Source organism: Macrotis lagotis, chromosome 7 (assembly GCF_037893015.1).
Source record: "Macrotis lagotis isolate mMagLag1 chromosome 7, bilby.v1.9.chrom.fasta, whole genome shotgun sequence".
NCBI lineage: Eukaryota > Metazoa > Chordata > Mammalia > Peramelemorphia > Peramelidae > Macrotis > Macrotis lagotis.
The window spans coordinates 219314077-219331407 of NC_133664.1; the positions used below are offsets into that span (position 1 = coordinate 219314077).

The 17331-nt window shown below is 37.4% G+C and overlaps 1 protein-coding gene across 2 annotated transcripts in view; it reads right to left on the bottom strand.

The window, feature by feature from the left end:
- Positions 1 to 17331, bottom strand: part of AKR1E2 (aldo-keto reductase family 1 member E2) — a 34934-nt gene that overhangs the window by 5044 nt on the left and 12559 nt on the right. For both annotated transcript variants that reach the window (XM_074194922.1, XM_074194920.1), the window contains 6 exons: positions 16646 to 16723; positions 15119 to 15241; positions 10015 to 10112; positions 9152 to 9215; positions 5721 to 5804; positions 2488 to 2570 (listed from right to left, as the gene is read on the bottom strand). In XM_074194922.1, the coding sequence (XP_074051023.1) occupies positions 2488 to 2570; positions 5721 to 5804; positions 9152 to 9215; positions 10015 to 10112; positions 15119 to 15241; positions 16646 to 16723 (530 nt within the window). The remainder of the gene's footprint in view (positions 1 to 2487; positions 2571 to 5720; positions 5805 to 9151; positions 9216 to 10014; positions 10113 to 15118; positions 15242 to 16645; positions 16724 to 17331) is intronic.

Consider the following 17331-nt stretch of genomic DNA (forward strand, 5'->3'; position numbering starts at 1 on the left):
ATTTTGCAGAACTAATATTTCTTAGATAATAAAATCTCATGTGGTGCATACCTACAAAAGTTTAAAGGTTAATATGAATAATTTCACCACTGAAAAGCTTTTTTAAAAGTTTTTAAAGTACAAAATGCTTACAAAAAAGGCTAGGGGACAATATGGTGTATGACAGGTAAAGTATTGGTTGGTGTCAAGAAGACACGTGAATTCTGCCTCATTACTAGTCAAATGATTTAAGGTTAATCAATTAATCAACCTCTTTAGGCAATTCTTCAATATTTATTAAGTCAGATAAGCAGATTACAGGCAGGGACAGAGGAGATCACAGATAATCTTTCTGTGTGAAATTCAGAAGTTTTTAGATTAACAGAATTAAGGCAATTAGGGTAAGAAGTGACTGTGGAAAAAACTTTGCAATAACCATCTCTGATAAAGGTTTGAAATCCTGGATAATATAGATAACCAAAGAAAAAATTTGATACCTACTAGATAAATGGGCAAAGAATATCAGCAAACATTTTGAAAGAGAATTGCAAACTATGATATGAAAGAAAAATCCAAATTACTAATAATAAGCAAAATGAAGACTTCCTCAACAGCCAGCAAATTGGCAAAGATGACAAAAATTAGAAAGACTCAATATTGTAAGGGCTTTCCCAAACAGGTATATGATGTGACCTAAGTAATAGGGAGGGGCAATAACTCCATGAATACCCAGAAAACACAAAATGTAATCAATCATTTTGTGATTAGCTCTAACTTTTATCAATGACTATTCCCTGGTCTCTTTCAAATTAAATGAAGTAAAATTACAGGTGAGTTATAGTTTTTGACCTTTGATCTGAAAGAGGACCATAACAGAGTGATGCCTGATATGCAAGTCACCAGCCTCACTTTTCCTCCAGAGTCATCTAGGTCCAGTGGTCAAATAGGAATCTGGAAAACTAGAGATGGCCCTGGATGCAGTGGGAAATTAAGCTAAGGTCTTTAGCCTGTATTAGTTTGACTGAGAATGCTCATTCAGTGATTAAAGTTAGTTAAGAAAGAAATAAAACAAAGACTGTCCTCTTTTACCTAGTCCAAAAAAAAAAAAAAAAAAACAATCTGGGAGGGCAAGACCCTCAGGTTTCTAGCCAATCAGGGCCCAAACAATGAACAAGTGGACTTGGGCTTCAAAAGGAAGAAAAAGAATGATCATTCCATTCTTTTGGAGCTCAATTGTTGCTCTCACTCATAGAGGTTGTTGTTTGTCCTTAGTTCTTGCAGAGGACCATGACATTCTACCATTCTATCTGTTTTTGCCTGATCCAGTCAGGCCATCCACCACGAAAATGTAATTGTGGAATCCTGCCTGAGGATTGGGTTAGAGTGAATCCCATTATTCTTGTCTCCAGCTAGAACTGTAACAGTCCCTGCTATGATACAATGTTTCCCCAGGATAGGATATTATGGATTATCAGAAGAGTCTGTTGATGCTTTCCCCCATACCTCACTCAAGAGAATTCCAAACATCAAAGTAGAACCTGAAGGAATATAGCATTGGACTTACTCTAAAATATCCTAACTTTTCAAAAGAACAAGAACTCAAGCTATTTCAACAGCTATAAACCCTTGTTTAACCCCATCCCATGTGTATCTACACTGACAAAGTAAAATATATTTGCATACCATCTGTTTATACACTTCTGAGATACATGTTTAGAAAATAGGCAAGGCAGTTGCTAACAAATCAATGAACAGTTGTGCATTAAGTGTTGACCTAGGTTCCAGTCATTGTGAGGTGCTGCAGTTACAAAATCAAAAGGGAAAGAACTTCTGTCCCCACAGAAAAATATAGCAATTTCCACTCTCAAAATTCTCCTAGAGCATACAAAATGCACGAAAAGAAGTACAAAGTATATACAAAATACAGATATTTGAAGAAGGGGGGCATTAATACCTGGGGGGAATTTGGGAGGGCCTTTTGAAAGAAATAACAATTGAACTGAACCTGAAGGGATCTAGTTCTGAGATGCTGAAGCAAGGAGGGAAAACATTCCAGATATCTGGACAACTTGTACAATGACAAGGAGGTAAAAGAGAAGCAGATGTTACAAGTAAGGAAAACAAAAAGTTCAGATATTTAGAAAGATCAGAAGAAAATTGCTCCTTATTGTTTAAAATGAAAGTACAAGTTATACTTTTCTCTCAGTAAAATGAAAAACTTAGGTATGAAATACTCCACATCTGGTCCCTACTATATGACTATCTGACAATGGAAATGAACCTGGTAGCATGCAAAATTCCATAAATTACCTTGCCTGACATCAGGTAATTGGATAGGATCTGTCAACATATTTGAAGTATTTCAAAGATGATCTTCAATTTAAATGGCTTTTGCTGTGGCAATGAAACCATTAATATTCTCCTCTCTGCTATAAGCAATCATGCTCAATAATTATCATTAACATAAAATGCACTGTTTAAAGCAAAATGAAGGGAAGCTAAACTTACCCAGGAAACTGAGCCAATCGAAGATTCTTATTCAGGCTGAGGAGGGCATCCATGTCTTCTTTAGCGAGTTCAAAATCAAACACCTAAACCCACAACTTATCATAAAATTTATTGCTAATAAAAGACATTACACATAATCTATAGAAAGGCAATATGGTGTAGTGGACAGACTTGAAATTAGGAAGACCTGGCTTGGAATCCTACCTCAAACCCTAGCTGTGTAACCTTAAGCAGCTCTCTGAGCCTCAGTATCCTCATTTATTTAATGGGGAAAATAATAGCTGTCTTGCCATTGAATTTCTATGACTCTGGAAGCAAAAATGAAACTGAAGACTTTGTGCCACTCTGCTTCATATAAATCTACATCATGTTTAAGGTAAGACATTACCCATGATGTTAATTGGTCCTCTTCAAAGGCTTGTTATGAGATACAACAAGAGCATGTATGTACAGGATTTCACAAACCTTAAAACATTAAAGCAATTATCATCAACAAAATCACCATTACCATCACATGGTCCAGCCTCCTCATTTTGAAAATGAGGTAAGGCAGAGAGAGACTAAGTGATTTACCAAAGATAAGTAAGATAGGAAACATCAGAACTAAGACTTAAACCCAGACTCCAGATCTGGGGCTTTTTTGACTTTACTATATATTGCTAAGAAAGGATTTAAAGCCAGAAAATGTAAAACTGGTGATAAATATTTAATGAAGACAAACTAATGAGAGCTGTTCAAAGTATATTACTCCAGGAAACCAGCCCATCCCCATCTGACAGCTCCATATACTACATATCTAGATTCTTAGAAACTTACTTTAATCCTTTAAGCTTTTCTGAAAAAAAAAAAAAAACAACCATCTGCTCTTAGTCTGAACAGTTTGTGACAATTTTTGGCCAAGAATGAACAATTTTGATCTGACCTGATCTGACTTGAACCAATCTAACATTCTTTTTCATACAGGATAGAAAAATATTCTACTACTAAAAAGAATCAGCTTGAATCTGCCTTTCACAACAGATGTCACATTGATGGCTGCTATCCAAACATCCATCATAAGTAGGGAGTAGTTTCTCCAGAGTCACCATTACATAACCAGTGTCCTAAGAGAATTTTAATATAGCTGTTATTCTGCCTGAAACAATTAGTCACAAAACAGGTTAGAGCATATGGAATTTAGCTAAGACACAAAACTTTGGCTCAGTCCAGTGATAGAAGGATTTCTGGCTCAGCTTTAATAAGTGATGCCCAGGAATAAATGCTTTAATTATAATAAATAAATAATAAATGATGCTTTAAAGTGATGCCCAGGAATAAAGATAAGTGCTTTATAAACCTTGTCATATGATCTTTGGCCTAGGAGATGGCTTAATATCTCCTAGAAGCTATTAAATTCTATTCATTTGCTTTCCTGGGTAAAAGAGTTAGCAGCCTGGGAGGAAAAAGGGAGCTGCTCCTCTTCAAAAAGCTCTCTCTCTATATATATATATTTTGGAGGGTGGGGTGGGTGGTGAAGGGAAGCTATCCAAGGTCTTTTCTTCCATTTAATTAAGGAACTACTTGACAGTAAGTTCTATCCATGCTGGTCAGTCATCAGTGAAGTTTATAGAATTAGAGCTGTCTGAGGTTAAAGTGGCTTGCCCAGGGTCTCACACACAAGAAGTTGTGAACAATGATAGATAAATAGATGTGTATTTGACTTATTTTTTAGGTCACCTTTCACAGAGATACTATAGAAGCTTCCTGATAATCAGAGACCAAATTAGCAATTGTAAAAGGTAAATCTTGTCTTTAAGAACAGATAGAAATTTAAATTTGAATATAAAAATGTCAATTTAAGAATAAAAGCTTGTCTTCTTAAATCTCACTAAGATAAGCCTCTATGGCTATTTACATGTTTTGAAGATCTTTAGGATAACCGATAGGGCACTTCCTCCTGGAAAGTCTAATGTTGGGCTCCCCTGGCTCATCCTTGGATTGCTCCTGCCTCATCCTAGGTTGAGGGGCAGTCCTCTTCTTTGTTTGGATAAACCAGAAGTGATGTTTCAGATCCCATCTTCTGATAGTCAAAACTATAAAAACCTACCCTGTGGGGCTCCATTTGGGTGCTTTGGCTCTCTAGCTAGCCAACCCCTTCCTCCACATATATTTGTATAATCTGCAACTTAGAGAAATATCAATAACCTAATTCTGTTTTGCTCTTTCTTAAGGTCAAAACTCTAATAACATTTATCCCTCATCAGGACAAACTCTGGGTTTAACATTTGTTCCTAATTAGGACAAACTCTTGGAATATTAACACATTTATTTTTAACTGTCAAAACTTAGTCCTCATTTTTGGAGGACCTCTTCACAAAATGTCATAGGAACTGAACCCAGGATTTGAAGATTCAGAAAGGGCCCAATCTGACCCTTTAGACACTTAAACCAGGCTAATTTCTATCTTTCATATATAGTCTATCAATTAGATATCTTTTGGGTTAAGAAATTATTTTTTTTAAATCCAATAATTGACCAGGTTAAACTTATCAGTTGTTCATACCCTTACTTTAACCAGATAATAATTACTCAGTCCTTAATATCTAGTTGCTTAATATCTCTGACACCTAGAGAGAAAGGGAACTTTGAATAGAAGATAAAAGGAGTAATATATACTGGAAAATGATTTTGAATACATAAAGGGACAGAGGGAACAAAGGTCTGAGACTAAAGAAAAGTGGCAACATAAAGACACTGCCAAACCCTGGTTCAAGGGGTTTGACTAGAGCTACTCAAAAGTTTTTACTATATCTAATGAATATCTTCAGCTTTCCCAACATAACTGGACCCCCCCCTCCCCCAAATTGGTTGATCTGGTTGGTCTGCCTCAGCTCTGCACAAATCACTTCTCTTTTTCTCTCTGTCACCCCAAATTTTTCTTAACAATGTAACAATGACCCCATCACAGGTTTACAGACTGAGTTGGAAGTGAACTTAAGAGATTGTCTAATTCAAACCCTTCATTTTTACAGGTCAAGATCAAGCCTGGAGGAGTTAAGTGTTCAGAGTCATACAGGTAGTAAGTGGTAGAGTCAGGATTTGAACCCAAGTCTTCTGACTACAATCAGAATACCTTCTATCTCTGGTTCCCTGGTCTAATCTAAGGAGACTGCAGAAGGCTAATTAGCTTTAAACCTTTTGGCCTGATGATCAGTGAACTGTTGACCCATCAACTATCAGTCAGCAATACTTACTTGGAAGTTCTCTTTTATTCGACTTGGTGTGACAGATTTAGGGATCACTGCCACATTTCTCTGTATGTGAAATCGGATCAAAACCTGTGGAAAAGATTCACATATGGAGACTGTATAGTATCAGCCAATTACAATTTTTTCCCTGACAAAGAGTATAATTTTGCTTACTTTAATATTTCCCCATTCCCCAAAATAATCATTCTAATAATAGGTAGTTTTTGTTATATCATCACCAAAGTCTGAAATTAATCAACAATACCCTGCCACCATGCTACACGGGAACTGCCCAGTGAGCCTCAGCACCCTAGTAATTATGACAGTAGAACAAAATGATTTTTAATAATAAATCCTATCCTCTAATATACTTCTTAGAAAGAAGAGATTACTTTGCCGGGGAATACTACAAATACCTCTCTTCTTATTCTAGTATTGAGGGAAGGGATTAAACAAGGTGTTCTAGGAACTGGTAAACCCCTGAATTTGTGAACTGTTGAACATCTGTAGGCCACCATCATCATCATCATCATTGTTAAAATCAAGTTGTTTAAAAATCTTCCTCATTCCTTGGGGAAATGAATACTCTTCTTTTGGAAAAGTTAATATATGGCATCAGGAACTAGAGTTTGTAGAAGGAGCCTATGCTAACTGACTACAAGGTTAGGGAACTGCATATTTTCCCTCTTCTCAAGGTTGGTTTTGATGAGAAAAAAAATGTTAGGCAGAGAACTGTTATGCCAACAAAAAGTTATTTTGTACCCACCTATGCTGGCCTTGTGTTGACAAAGACTGTTTTGTATATTCTGTATTTTTGTGCTGATAGAGCCATGCAAAGTTATCTTGTCCTAAGAAACATCTGGTACTGGTGACTCCAAGTCATCTTGCAGGGATGGGGGGGGGGGCCCATGAAGGATACTGAAATAATGGGATGTTGCCCAGAGGTCCAATAATGAGCAAACTGCCCTTATACAGTCCATCCTTCTATCTCTAGTTCCCTGGTCCTGAAAAAAATATAAAGAGACTGTAGAAGGATAATTTCCTTCCCTTGACTATTTCTGACATAATTCCCTAAATCACACTTACACTGAAGGCATAGAACTAGTTCCTCCCTAGTCCCTCACCCAACCGGCCAAGCTTGCCTCCCCCCCTTAGGCCTTAAAAAGCTTTCCCTTTAAGAGTCTCTACCTACCCTCTCCAAGTTGCTATCTCCCTTAAGGAGTAGTCTGCTTTTTATAGTGTAAATGAAGTTAATATGTCCTTCATATCTCTGAGAATTCCTTCACCACTGCCCCTCAAACCAGGCACCCCAGCAGTTTCAGACTCAGGGCCCTTTAAAGAGTCTTTCAAGCTCTCTATGACTTGGCTTCTAACACCTTGATAACTTCATCACATACTAATTCTGACTTTCACATATGTCATTATCTAGTCAAATTAGACCAGTTACTAATCATCACATGAAAACATCTTGTGCTTTTCCTCCTTTGTGCTTTCAAATATGAGTCTCTCTTCAAGATTTAGCACAAGGAGTCCATTTGGATCATTTGGGGCAGGATATAGAGGGCAAACTATAGCAGGAAGGGGTAATATGGACTCAGTATCTGTGAGCCATTTTGGTAATGCCTAGGGTAGGGCCAAATGGAAAGGGTTACTAAGCCATTCAATTTCATGGTATTTAATATCATAAAGTATTAGGTTTCCAGAAGAATAAAAGATATTTCTTCTCTCAAAATACCAGCTCCCTTTCCAACAACCCTGTATTACATGGGAAGAGGGCAAAATAGTACCTGACAGCTTAGAATAGACTACAGGTAGATGAACAATCATGCCAGTCTCTACAGCTATGTCTGATTTGTCACTACTGTAAAAGACAGTGTCAATCTTGCCTTTGTTCTCTATTCCTGAGGTTGAGAATCATCAGGAACCATTTGTTTTCATCTTGGAGTCTAATAAACCTTTATTGTCCTTCTCTAAGGCTATCTGAACTGTCCATATTATTATTCATATTATGCTTGGAAGAGGGCTTCCTTCCTGTAGTGGTACACTAATGCCCACCATTACATTATTGGCATGTTAACTGAACCAGAGGAGGCTACTGGGTGCTACTAGAGCTCCAAAGTCTCCAAAAGATGAGTATTTATTTCCTCATGAAATAAAGATATTAAACAAATGTGATTGTAACAATGATGCTGATGATGAAGATGAGTGGCCCTAGATCAGATGATGTTTATAGATGAGGGACAAAGAAATTAATCAATCTTAGGAAAACCCAGTCGAGTTTTGGGGGGTTTGGGGGGTATGAAACGTCCGGAAGAGTCCAGGCTCTTTTCAGAATGTGTTATGACCCTGACTTCACCATCATCTAGGAAGGAAGCCCAGAGACTTATTGGACTTTAGGTTTTAAGGGAGCCACATTCCCCACCTGGGTATCCTGTGGCTCTCCTTTACTGAGTCATCTGTGTATATGTCTGTCAAATGAGATCCATATTAGTAAAGTAGCCTGTACAACAGTTTCTGTCCTTAGGTTCTTAGGACCTTGAGAGGCCCTCAGGACTTGCCTTCACCACATGGACCAGACCAAGACTCCAGACATGGTTTTTCAGAAGGGGATAAGAAAGACTTAGGATTTCTGGTTCTTATTCTCCTCCACATTTTTGTTTTAACTTGTTTTCCCCTTTTTCCCTTAGTAATGCCTATGCTAGGAAGTGTCTAGTAAAAGCCCTATAAGCATTTAAATAAAAGGTCCACTAGAAAACCCTTAAGACCTTGCAACAAAGGGTAGTATGTAAAAGGCCAGCATTTCTCTCATGCAGCTTCTGTCCATTTAGAACATAGGAAGGTTTTACTTAAAAGAAAACAAAGCTACTTGCAGGGCTTACCTATGGTTTTACCTTTCTCTGCACCCCTCCTCCTTCAGTCAATACTGGGCAGGCCCAGCACAAAGCTGCCCCAGGACCTGACTGCTCCTGATCATATCAGGGCATAAAAAGTCCCAGTCACATAGAATCTAAACCTCTCAGACATGATGGGTGTCCAAGACCATACAAGTCACTTTGATGACCTGCCAATCATACAGATTACCATAAAGATTGATAAGGGGGACCTTGTCCAGAGCAGCTACTTGCTGCATATTCATTCTGTTTTAGGACAAAGTAAACTTCCTTGAATAAATGTTCGATAACTCACAAAGAATTAATTCCATCCCAATTAAACCTGAACTAAGAAAGTGCTGATATTAGAGCTATACCTCTGACACATGTATATCTCTTATTTCTTCTAATATACTCTGGGATCCCTGAAAGCAGGGACTGGGTCTTATTTATCTTTATCTCTCCCACAGACTCTAGTAGAATGTATTTTACATGGAAAGCATTAAATTAACATTTGTCAAATTTGCTGAATATCGTCCAGCAAATATAGAGGAACTTTTCATGTACCTGAGCTGCAGATTTATTGTATTTTTCTGCAATCTTCTTAATAATGGGCTCATTGAAGATATCACTAGAGAGAGAACACACAAGAGAGTTAAACAGAAGAGCGAATACCGATACCAAGCCCACTCCTTCCCCCCCCCCCCCCAGTATCATTCCTCTGGACTCTTGTAGTAGTCTTTTCTGGGTGCATCCACATTCCCCCTTCTCCAAATGGTTGCCAGATTAGTATTATTACATCAAGGGCTTGACATTATCACTCTCCTACGCAAAAAACTCCAATGACCTCAGGATACAAAAGTTCATGTTTTATATTGAATATTCTTTTTTTTTCTTTTTTTTTTGGTTTTCACAAGGCAATGGTGTTAAGTGACTTGACTAAGGCCACACGGCTAGGTAATTATTAGGTGTGTGAAGCTGGATTTCAACTCAGGTCCTCCTGACTCCAGGGTCAGTACTCTATCCACTGCACCACCTAGCTGCCTCCACATTGTACATTCTTATCACTGGCCTACTTGTCCTATGTCCTATGTACATGCTTATCTTCCAAATCTGTTCTGTACTCTTTCTTCAACTCCACCCTGAATAATCCCTAACTCCTTTCAAAGTTCAGCTCCATGTCACCTTCTACACAAGGCCACTCTTTTTTTTTTTTTTTTTTTTTTTTTTGGTTTTTGCAAGGCAATGGGGTTAATGGCTGTGTTAAGTGCCCTAGGTAAACAAGGTTACTCTTGAACCAGTTCTAGTGCTCCATTCCCATAGGAATTACCTCATATATAATTTGTATTTTCTCATGTGTATACATGTTATTTCCTCCAGCAGAATGAAAGCTTCCTGATAACAGAAATGAGCCAACAACACTTACTTACCTTGTGCCCCCAAGTGGACGATAGGCTGTCACAGAGATACCTTTTGAATGGCAATAATTGATCAGCTTCTCCTGAGTGAGGAATGGATGGCTCTCTATCTAGAATAAGATTCACAATTTATATTAAAAGAGAATTCACAAAGATAATTTTATTAGGTCTGATTATTTTAAAGAACTATATATTACTTTTATTCATACTTTTTGTTTTTAATGTTATATTCATTTCTGAAAATATACCTCCCAGGCAGCTAGGTCACATAGCCCTAGAGTCAGGAGGAACTGAGTTCAAGTCTAGTCTCAGACTCTTAACTTTGGGCAAGTCACTTAACTCCATTGCCTTGCAAAAAAAATAAAGAAAATATACCTCCCTCCAATCTCTTGCAAAATGTTTTTTAAAAAATCAGACCAAGGGTGGAGGGAGGGAAGTAAGATTGGGGGGGAGGGGAATCATAAAACTCAAATAATATCTTTAATAAAAAATGAATAAATAAATTTTAAAAAATAAAAAAAAATCAGACTGAGGGGGGCAAGGGGGAGAATAGTTCAAAAACTTAACCAACACATTGACTATAACTGAAAAGTATTTCATATCCTTAATTTCATAATTACTTCTGTAATAAAGAGAGGCAGGCACATCTCTTTGAGACAAGCTTGATCATTATGATTTTTTTTAAGATTTTATTTATTTTGAAATTTACAAATTTACCCCTATTCTTGCTTCCCTCCCCCCACCTCACACAGAAGGCAGTCTGTTAGTCTTTACATTGTTTCCATGGTATGTATTGATCTAAGTTGAATGTGATGAGAGAGAAATTATATCCTTAAGGAAGAAAAATAAAGTGTAAGAGATAGCAAGATTACATAATAATGTAATGGGGTTTTTTCCTAAATTGAAGGTAATAGTCCTTGGTCTTTGTTCAAACTCCACAACTCCCTCTCTGGATACAGATGGTATTCTCCATTGCAGATAGCCCAAAATTGTCCCTGATTGCTGCCCTGATGGAATAAGCAAGTCCATCAAGGATGATATTGATCATTATAATTAAAGAGCATCTAGTTTAATTTTTTTTCTGTTTATATTGTTTCAAATGTAGATTTTATTTTCTTGGTTCTATTTTCTTCTCTCTGTATCAGTGTATACAAGTTTTATTAATCTCTCAATTTCTTTTATCGTTACTTTTTAAAAATTTTTTTTTATTTTAAGGCAGTGGGGTTAAGTGACTTCCCAAGGTCACACAGTTAGGTAATTATTAAGTGTTTGAGGCTGAATTTGAATTCAGGCCCACCTGACTCTAGGGCCAGTGCTCTATCCACTGTACCACCTAGCTGCCCCTATTTAGCATTTTTTATGAATACTCCATTATATTTATACATTGGATTTGTTTAGCCATTCTCCAAAGTAATGTTCATCTGCTTTGTTCTCTACTCATCTGCTTACATAAAATGCTATTATAAATACTTTGGTGTATTGGACCCATTCTGCCATTGACCTCCTTGATATAAATGCCTAATGTGGGATCTTTGGGTTAAAGTATGTGGACATTTTCATCATTTTTTTTGCATAATTCCAAATTACTTTCCAGAAAGGTTGGACCAGTTCACAACTCTACTAACAATGTATTAATGTGCCTTTCTCTCTAAAATTTTCTATAGTATTGCCTATTTTTATGATGATGGCCTGCTTAGGTAGGATTCTACATCTATCCAAAGGTTCAACCAGTCAGCCCCTGCTCCCTGGAGCCTGACAACATGGGACTAGCACAAACCAGACTTGCTCAAGGACCCAACATGGCCATGCCCTTTGGTATCATAAGCCTAGGCAGGGAAAAAACCTATTTCCAGCCTCCTCAAAAACTTCCAAACAGGATACATTACCTGCCACCTTCTTATTTGCTTCCTTACCAATTGAGGACAATAACATCAAGATTACTACAAAATTGTGCCCCCAGGCTAAAAACACCTACTTCCTTCTCATGACTACTTCAAAGTGGGCTTCCAAACACCTCTGTGGACAGAGTAACAGCAATGTGGCTTTTGAAAACTATGCCAAGACCTTAGAGGATCAAGCTTGAATCTTCTTACCACCTGCCTTTATCAACATACCTCATGATTTCTTTGCCTGGTTATTTGTTGTTCAGTTGGTTTCAGTCTTGTCTGACTCTTTATGACACTATTTGGGTTTTTTTTGGCAAAGTTTACTCTGCCGGGACTCATTCCAAAAAACAAATTCCCCTAGAGGAGAATTTGTCCTCTCCTTTCTCATCCACCAGAATTCTAAACCCTACAAAATCCCACTCTAGATCCATTGTCCCCTTCCATTGTAGCCTCCAAAATGCCTATCACAGAATTAACCAATTCTTCTTATCTAGCATCATTTCCCTTCTACTTTCATCATATGGCAGTCACTAAGACCTGGTTCTCTCCTGATGAAACTGCATCTCTTGCCACCTTTTTGTACCCCATTGTGGTGATAGTAGAATGACTTGAAATATTCCTTGTTCCCCATATTCGCCCTCTAGAAACTTCACTCTGCAACTACTACTTTGAAGTTTGTGCAACTTGAATTTATGACCAATTCTGACTGGTAATACCTGATATCTACCAGAATCAGAATGATTTCCTTTCTCAAATGAATTCAGTGCCTAACTCCTACCTACCTCAATTCCTTCCTCCATTCCAGGGAACTTTAAGAAAATATAGATGTTCCCTTAAATATACTAATTTTCCAGGTCCTCAATCTACTCAACTACCAACTCCTTCACTCTACCTCAACTGTACATTCACAGGGGTGGACATACTCACAAGTGGTTCCTTCCATGTTAAAGAACTCTGAATTTCCCATATCAGGTCATAATCATTTTTTTCTTTCTGTCTTCCCTATGTTTTATTCCTAAAACTATTCATTTTCACATAATCTTTAATCCTTCCATCCCTCAGTACCATTCCAGGCCATCATTTTAGCAACACTCTTTCCCTTTTCCAATCTTGACCCCTTGTTGAAGCAGTTCCTCTTGAATCTCTTGCCCCTTTCTCCTATTGCTAATTATGTCTTGCAAAATTCCAACCTTGTTTACTCTCATCCTCTACCTCCTTCAGTTTTTCTCACATGCTGCTGAATAAAACAGAAAAAAAAACCAATTGTATAGACTGAATACAACTCCAAATTTATGCCAGCTAATCTCTACTGGGAACTCACTGCAGCAAGGCAATCCTGTTCCTATTCTTTAATTGATTTCCTATCTTTCTCAACACTGGTTTCTGGACTAGTCTAGTATCATCTAGTCTCTAATGAGGCCCATGACCAATCCCTCTACAAATATCCTTTATTCCAATCTCTCCTATCTTCTCTAAATTACTTGCATACTCATCTCCCTCTAATCATCAGTCTTTTCCTATCTACTGGTTCCTTCCCTAATACCTTCCTATTCATTAAGCATTCACACACACACACACACACACACACACACACACACACACACACAGAAATTAATTGGGTCTTACCATGTCTGTTCACTATTGCCCTATATAACTCATCTTTTCTCAGCAAAACTACTAGAAAAAGTCATTGCTGCTACATCGTTTCACTTCTAAACTCTCTGCGATTTGGTTTCTGACTTCATCATTCAATTGAAACTGCTCTCTCCCAGGCTACCAGTGATCATTTAATTGCCAAATCCAGTTCTGTCTTTTCAATCCTCATCCTTCTTGCCCTATCTGCAATCTTTGCCATTGTAGATCATCCTTTTCTTCTGGATTACTTCTCCTCTCAGTGTCTTCAAGACACTGTTCTCTCATGGTTCTACTTCATCCTGTCTGACTATGTCTCCTCAGGCATTTCTGATGGATTTTCATCCATGCCATACCCACTAGGTCCACTTTTCACCCCTAGCCCTGTTCTTTTTCTTCCTATATTTTTTCACTTGCTGACTTTTTAGCTCTTATGGATTCAATTATTATTTTGGTGCAATAGGATTCAGATCTAATTATTCAACACTAGTCTCTCCCCTGGGCTACAATCCCACATCACCTCTTGCCTATTGGACTTCTGGCCATACATGGTAGTGTATGAAGAGATGAATAGCAATTTGGGGAGGGATAAATTTGTTTGCATCCTCCTTTGTTTACTATTCCATGGGGTGACATGCAAAGTGGTGATCTGGCAGCACAGTGGGATATGCATTAACTACAGTTGAAGACCTAGATCTGCTAATGTCCCTAGTTTATATAGATTTTCAGACAAAGAGTGGCTGTCATATCACCAGTGGAGGAATGGGTTTAGGAAAAGGTGATATCTAAAATTTAACAAAAAAGATTTATTCAAAATGAGAAATGTAGAATTATAAATATGACTCATTAGTAAGTTAGAGGAAGTCTTTCAGCAGCCAGTTCTAATTAGCACAGGGTGCAATGAAAGCATACTTAAGCATGCTAGTTTTGTGTAACAGGAGTCAATCTGCGAAAGGGATCATAGATTTCTCTGGTTATTGAGTATCTAATCTGTTGTCAGATTTTGTCCTTTCTATCTCTATATGTTCCCTTCCCTTCAGTTGCATTTAACACAGTCACCACCCCAGTTCAGGCCTTCACTACATTTTGCCTGGCCTATTGTTACTGCCTTCTAATTAGGCTACGTGCCTCACACTTCCCCACTCCAATCACAAGAAGATACTCTAGTCCCCATTTCTATGTTTTTGCACTGGCTTTTCCCCATGCCTGGATTGGGTGGAATATAATTCCTAGTCAATAGGGGTATTATCATTTGCTGTATTGTAATCCAGCACACTCATGGTCCATGGAAGGTGCTTAGTAAATTCTTGTTGATGATTAATCATCATATTGATAACCCTCATATAAAGACTTCAATCACAATCAAACAGCAAGGAAATTTCTTTTCCATGGGAATATGATGTCATAGGATATATATATATAGCAAGAGTCTCAGCTGACTTCAGAGAAGCTTACCTTAGAAACAGGTTCTTTATCTAACCTCTTAGTGTAACCAACAATTTTTCATGGCATCTAGATAAGGTTAATTCTGGAGGAAGATTAAAACTAAAAGACCTTTTCATGTACTGGCAAATTCTGTAACTTTTGTACAAACTCACCTGGTTGTTTGTCGGCTTGTATCGTAAATCAGGCTTGTTCAGAAGTCTCTCAATTTGTTTGTGGTTGAAGTTTGAAACCCCTATAGCTTTCACTAGTCCCTCACTCAACAGATCTTCCATGGCCTACAGGAAAATAGAGGGTACATTTAGCATAGAGGAGGAAGGAAGAAAGTGAAGGAAGGAAGGAAGGAAGGAAGGAAGGAAGGAAGGAAGGAAGGAAGGAAGGAAGGAAGGAAGGAAGGAAGGAAGGGAGGGAGGGAGGAAGGGAGGGAAGAGATACTAAATTGGTAATCTTATGAGGTTACCTCTTAACCTCATTCTCCTTAGCACTCACAGAGCAGACCTTTAAAAACTTTCTTGGGGAGAGGAATACTAGTGAATCCACTCCATGTTGGACAGCTTTGTCATAGGGAATAGTTCTATAACCCACTATATGCCATGCTGCTTTCCATGCTTCCTATCTATTCACCCTGGACATCTTGTCTGCCCTGTCAGAGCCATATTTCTTTTTCTACTTCCCACCTCTCCTGCATTCAAGAATTGTGTGGCATGGATAAATCACTTTACCTCTCTAGGCCTCAGTTTATCCATCAGAAAATGAAAAGCTTAAATTATACCATTATTAAGATTCTTTGGAGATAAAATGTTTTGTAAGTCTATAAAAAAGGCAGCTGTTCTCAAACTGGTACACAGACCCTTAGTGTTCCCAAGTCCCTTCTTAGAAGATACAAGAGGTGAAAACTATTTTCATAAAAACACTAAGATATTACTTAGTATTACTAAGTACTTTACTTTCTTAGTATTAGTGAATACTCAGTATTACTGAAAGCATTCCTAGCACTTCTAACTACATATCTGTGAGGCTGGATTTTTCTCATATATTTCCATCCAAAACAACATGATGCAAGATTGAATGCAGAAATAGATATAAGCATACAGTTACCTTCTAGTAAGTCAAACATTAAAGAAATTTGCAAAAATATGTAAAGCAAAGCCACTCTTTTTTTAGGTTTTTTTTGTTTTAACATATAGTTATTTTTCATAAAGAATATTCTATTTAACATGTTAGAGCATTATTCTTATTATTTTTAGCACATTAAAAAATAAATTTTAATTTCTAAATGAAATCTTTTCCAGTCCTCAAACAAAAAGATCACTAAAGACTGAGCGATCTTAGTTAATTAATCGCCTTCTAGTTTATCTTTTCTTGAGGTTCTTGAAGAACAGTTGTGGGCTGGGGCATGGAGGCAGAAGGGGATAGGTTGGGAGGAAACATTACTATCCCTAAAGCTGATGTTATCAACTGGAGGGGAATTCAGTTTCCTTCCTAAATAACAGCATATAGAGATATTTCCATGATTCTGAATTTCTCAACTAAGTGTTCTTTATAATTCTTATGGCAAAATTTATATTTCAAACTGACAACTCCAGTTTGTGGAAAGGCAGTCATTCCTAGTGAAGACTTTACAGCTTCTTAAACCAAAGACAGGATGTAAGCAGTCTTCATCTGTGAGAGTCTGAGCTAACCTCCCATGTGTTCAAGTAGTCTGTTTCACTGGCAATAATCATCCCATTCTGGTCTTTTGGTAAGTCATCATCTCCTGCCTGTAAAGATAAGGAAATTAATTTAGTACAATTCTCTTTTCATTAACTTATCAAGCAGAACAAGAATTCTCTCTCCTCCACTTTCCACATCAAATCAGTTGCCAAGGCTCATAAATTTTCCCTCCATAATCTCATCTCCATCAATTCCTTCCTTTCCATTCCTAGGAAAAAAGCCATTGTTAAGAACTTTGTTACTTCATACCTCTTAGCCAGTTTCCTTTACGGTAGAACCTTGCCCTTCCAATTTATCATTTTAAAAAAATTACTGATATTTTGTTTTACACATTACTATAATATAAATCAATATACTCTAAATAACTCCCCCAATAAAATCCTCTCTTAGCAGAAAGAACACCAGATGAGCAGAATAAACTACCCCAAAGCTGCATCCAATAATGTGTACAATATTCTTTGTTATCAGTTCTCTAGAGCTAAGGTCTTTCAGTTAATCCACAGGTAAATTAATTTTTATTATGCAGAGAGATTCATATCAGGTTGGCTATATAGTGGTGAATTTTTTTTTGTTATAATACCTCTGAAAAACTTATATATAGAGAGAAGGTGATCTATAATTTAGAGAGAAGGTGGAGAAACAAGCACACTGACAA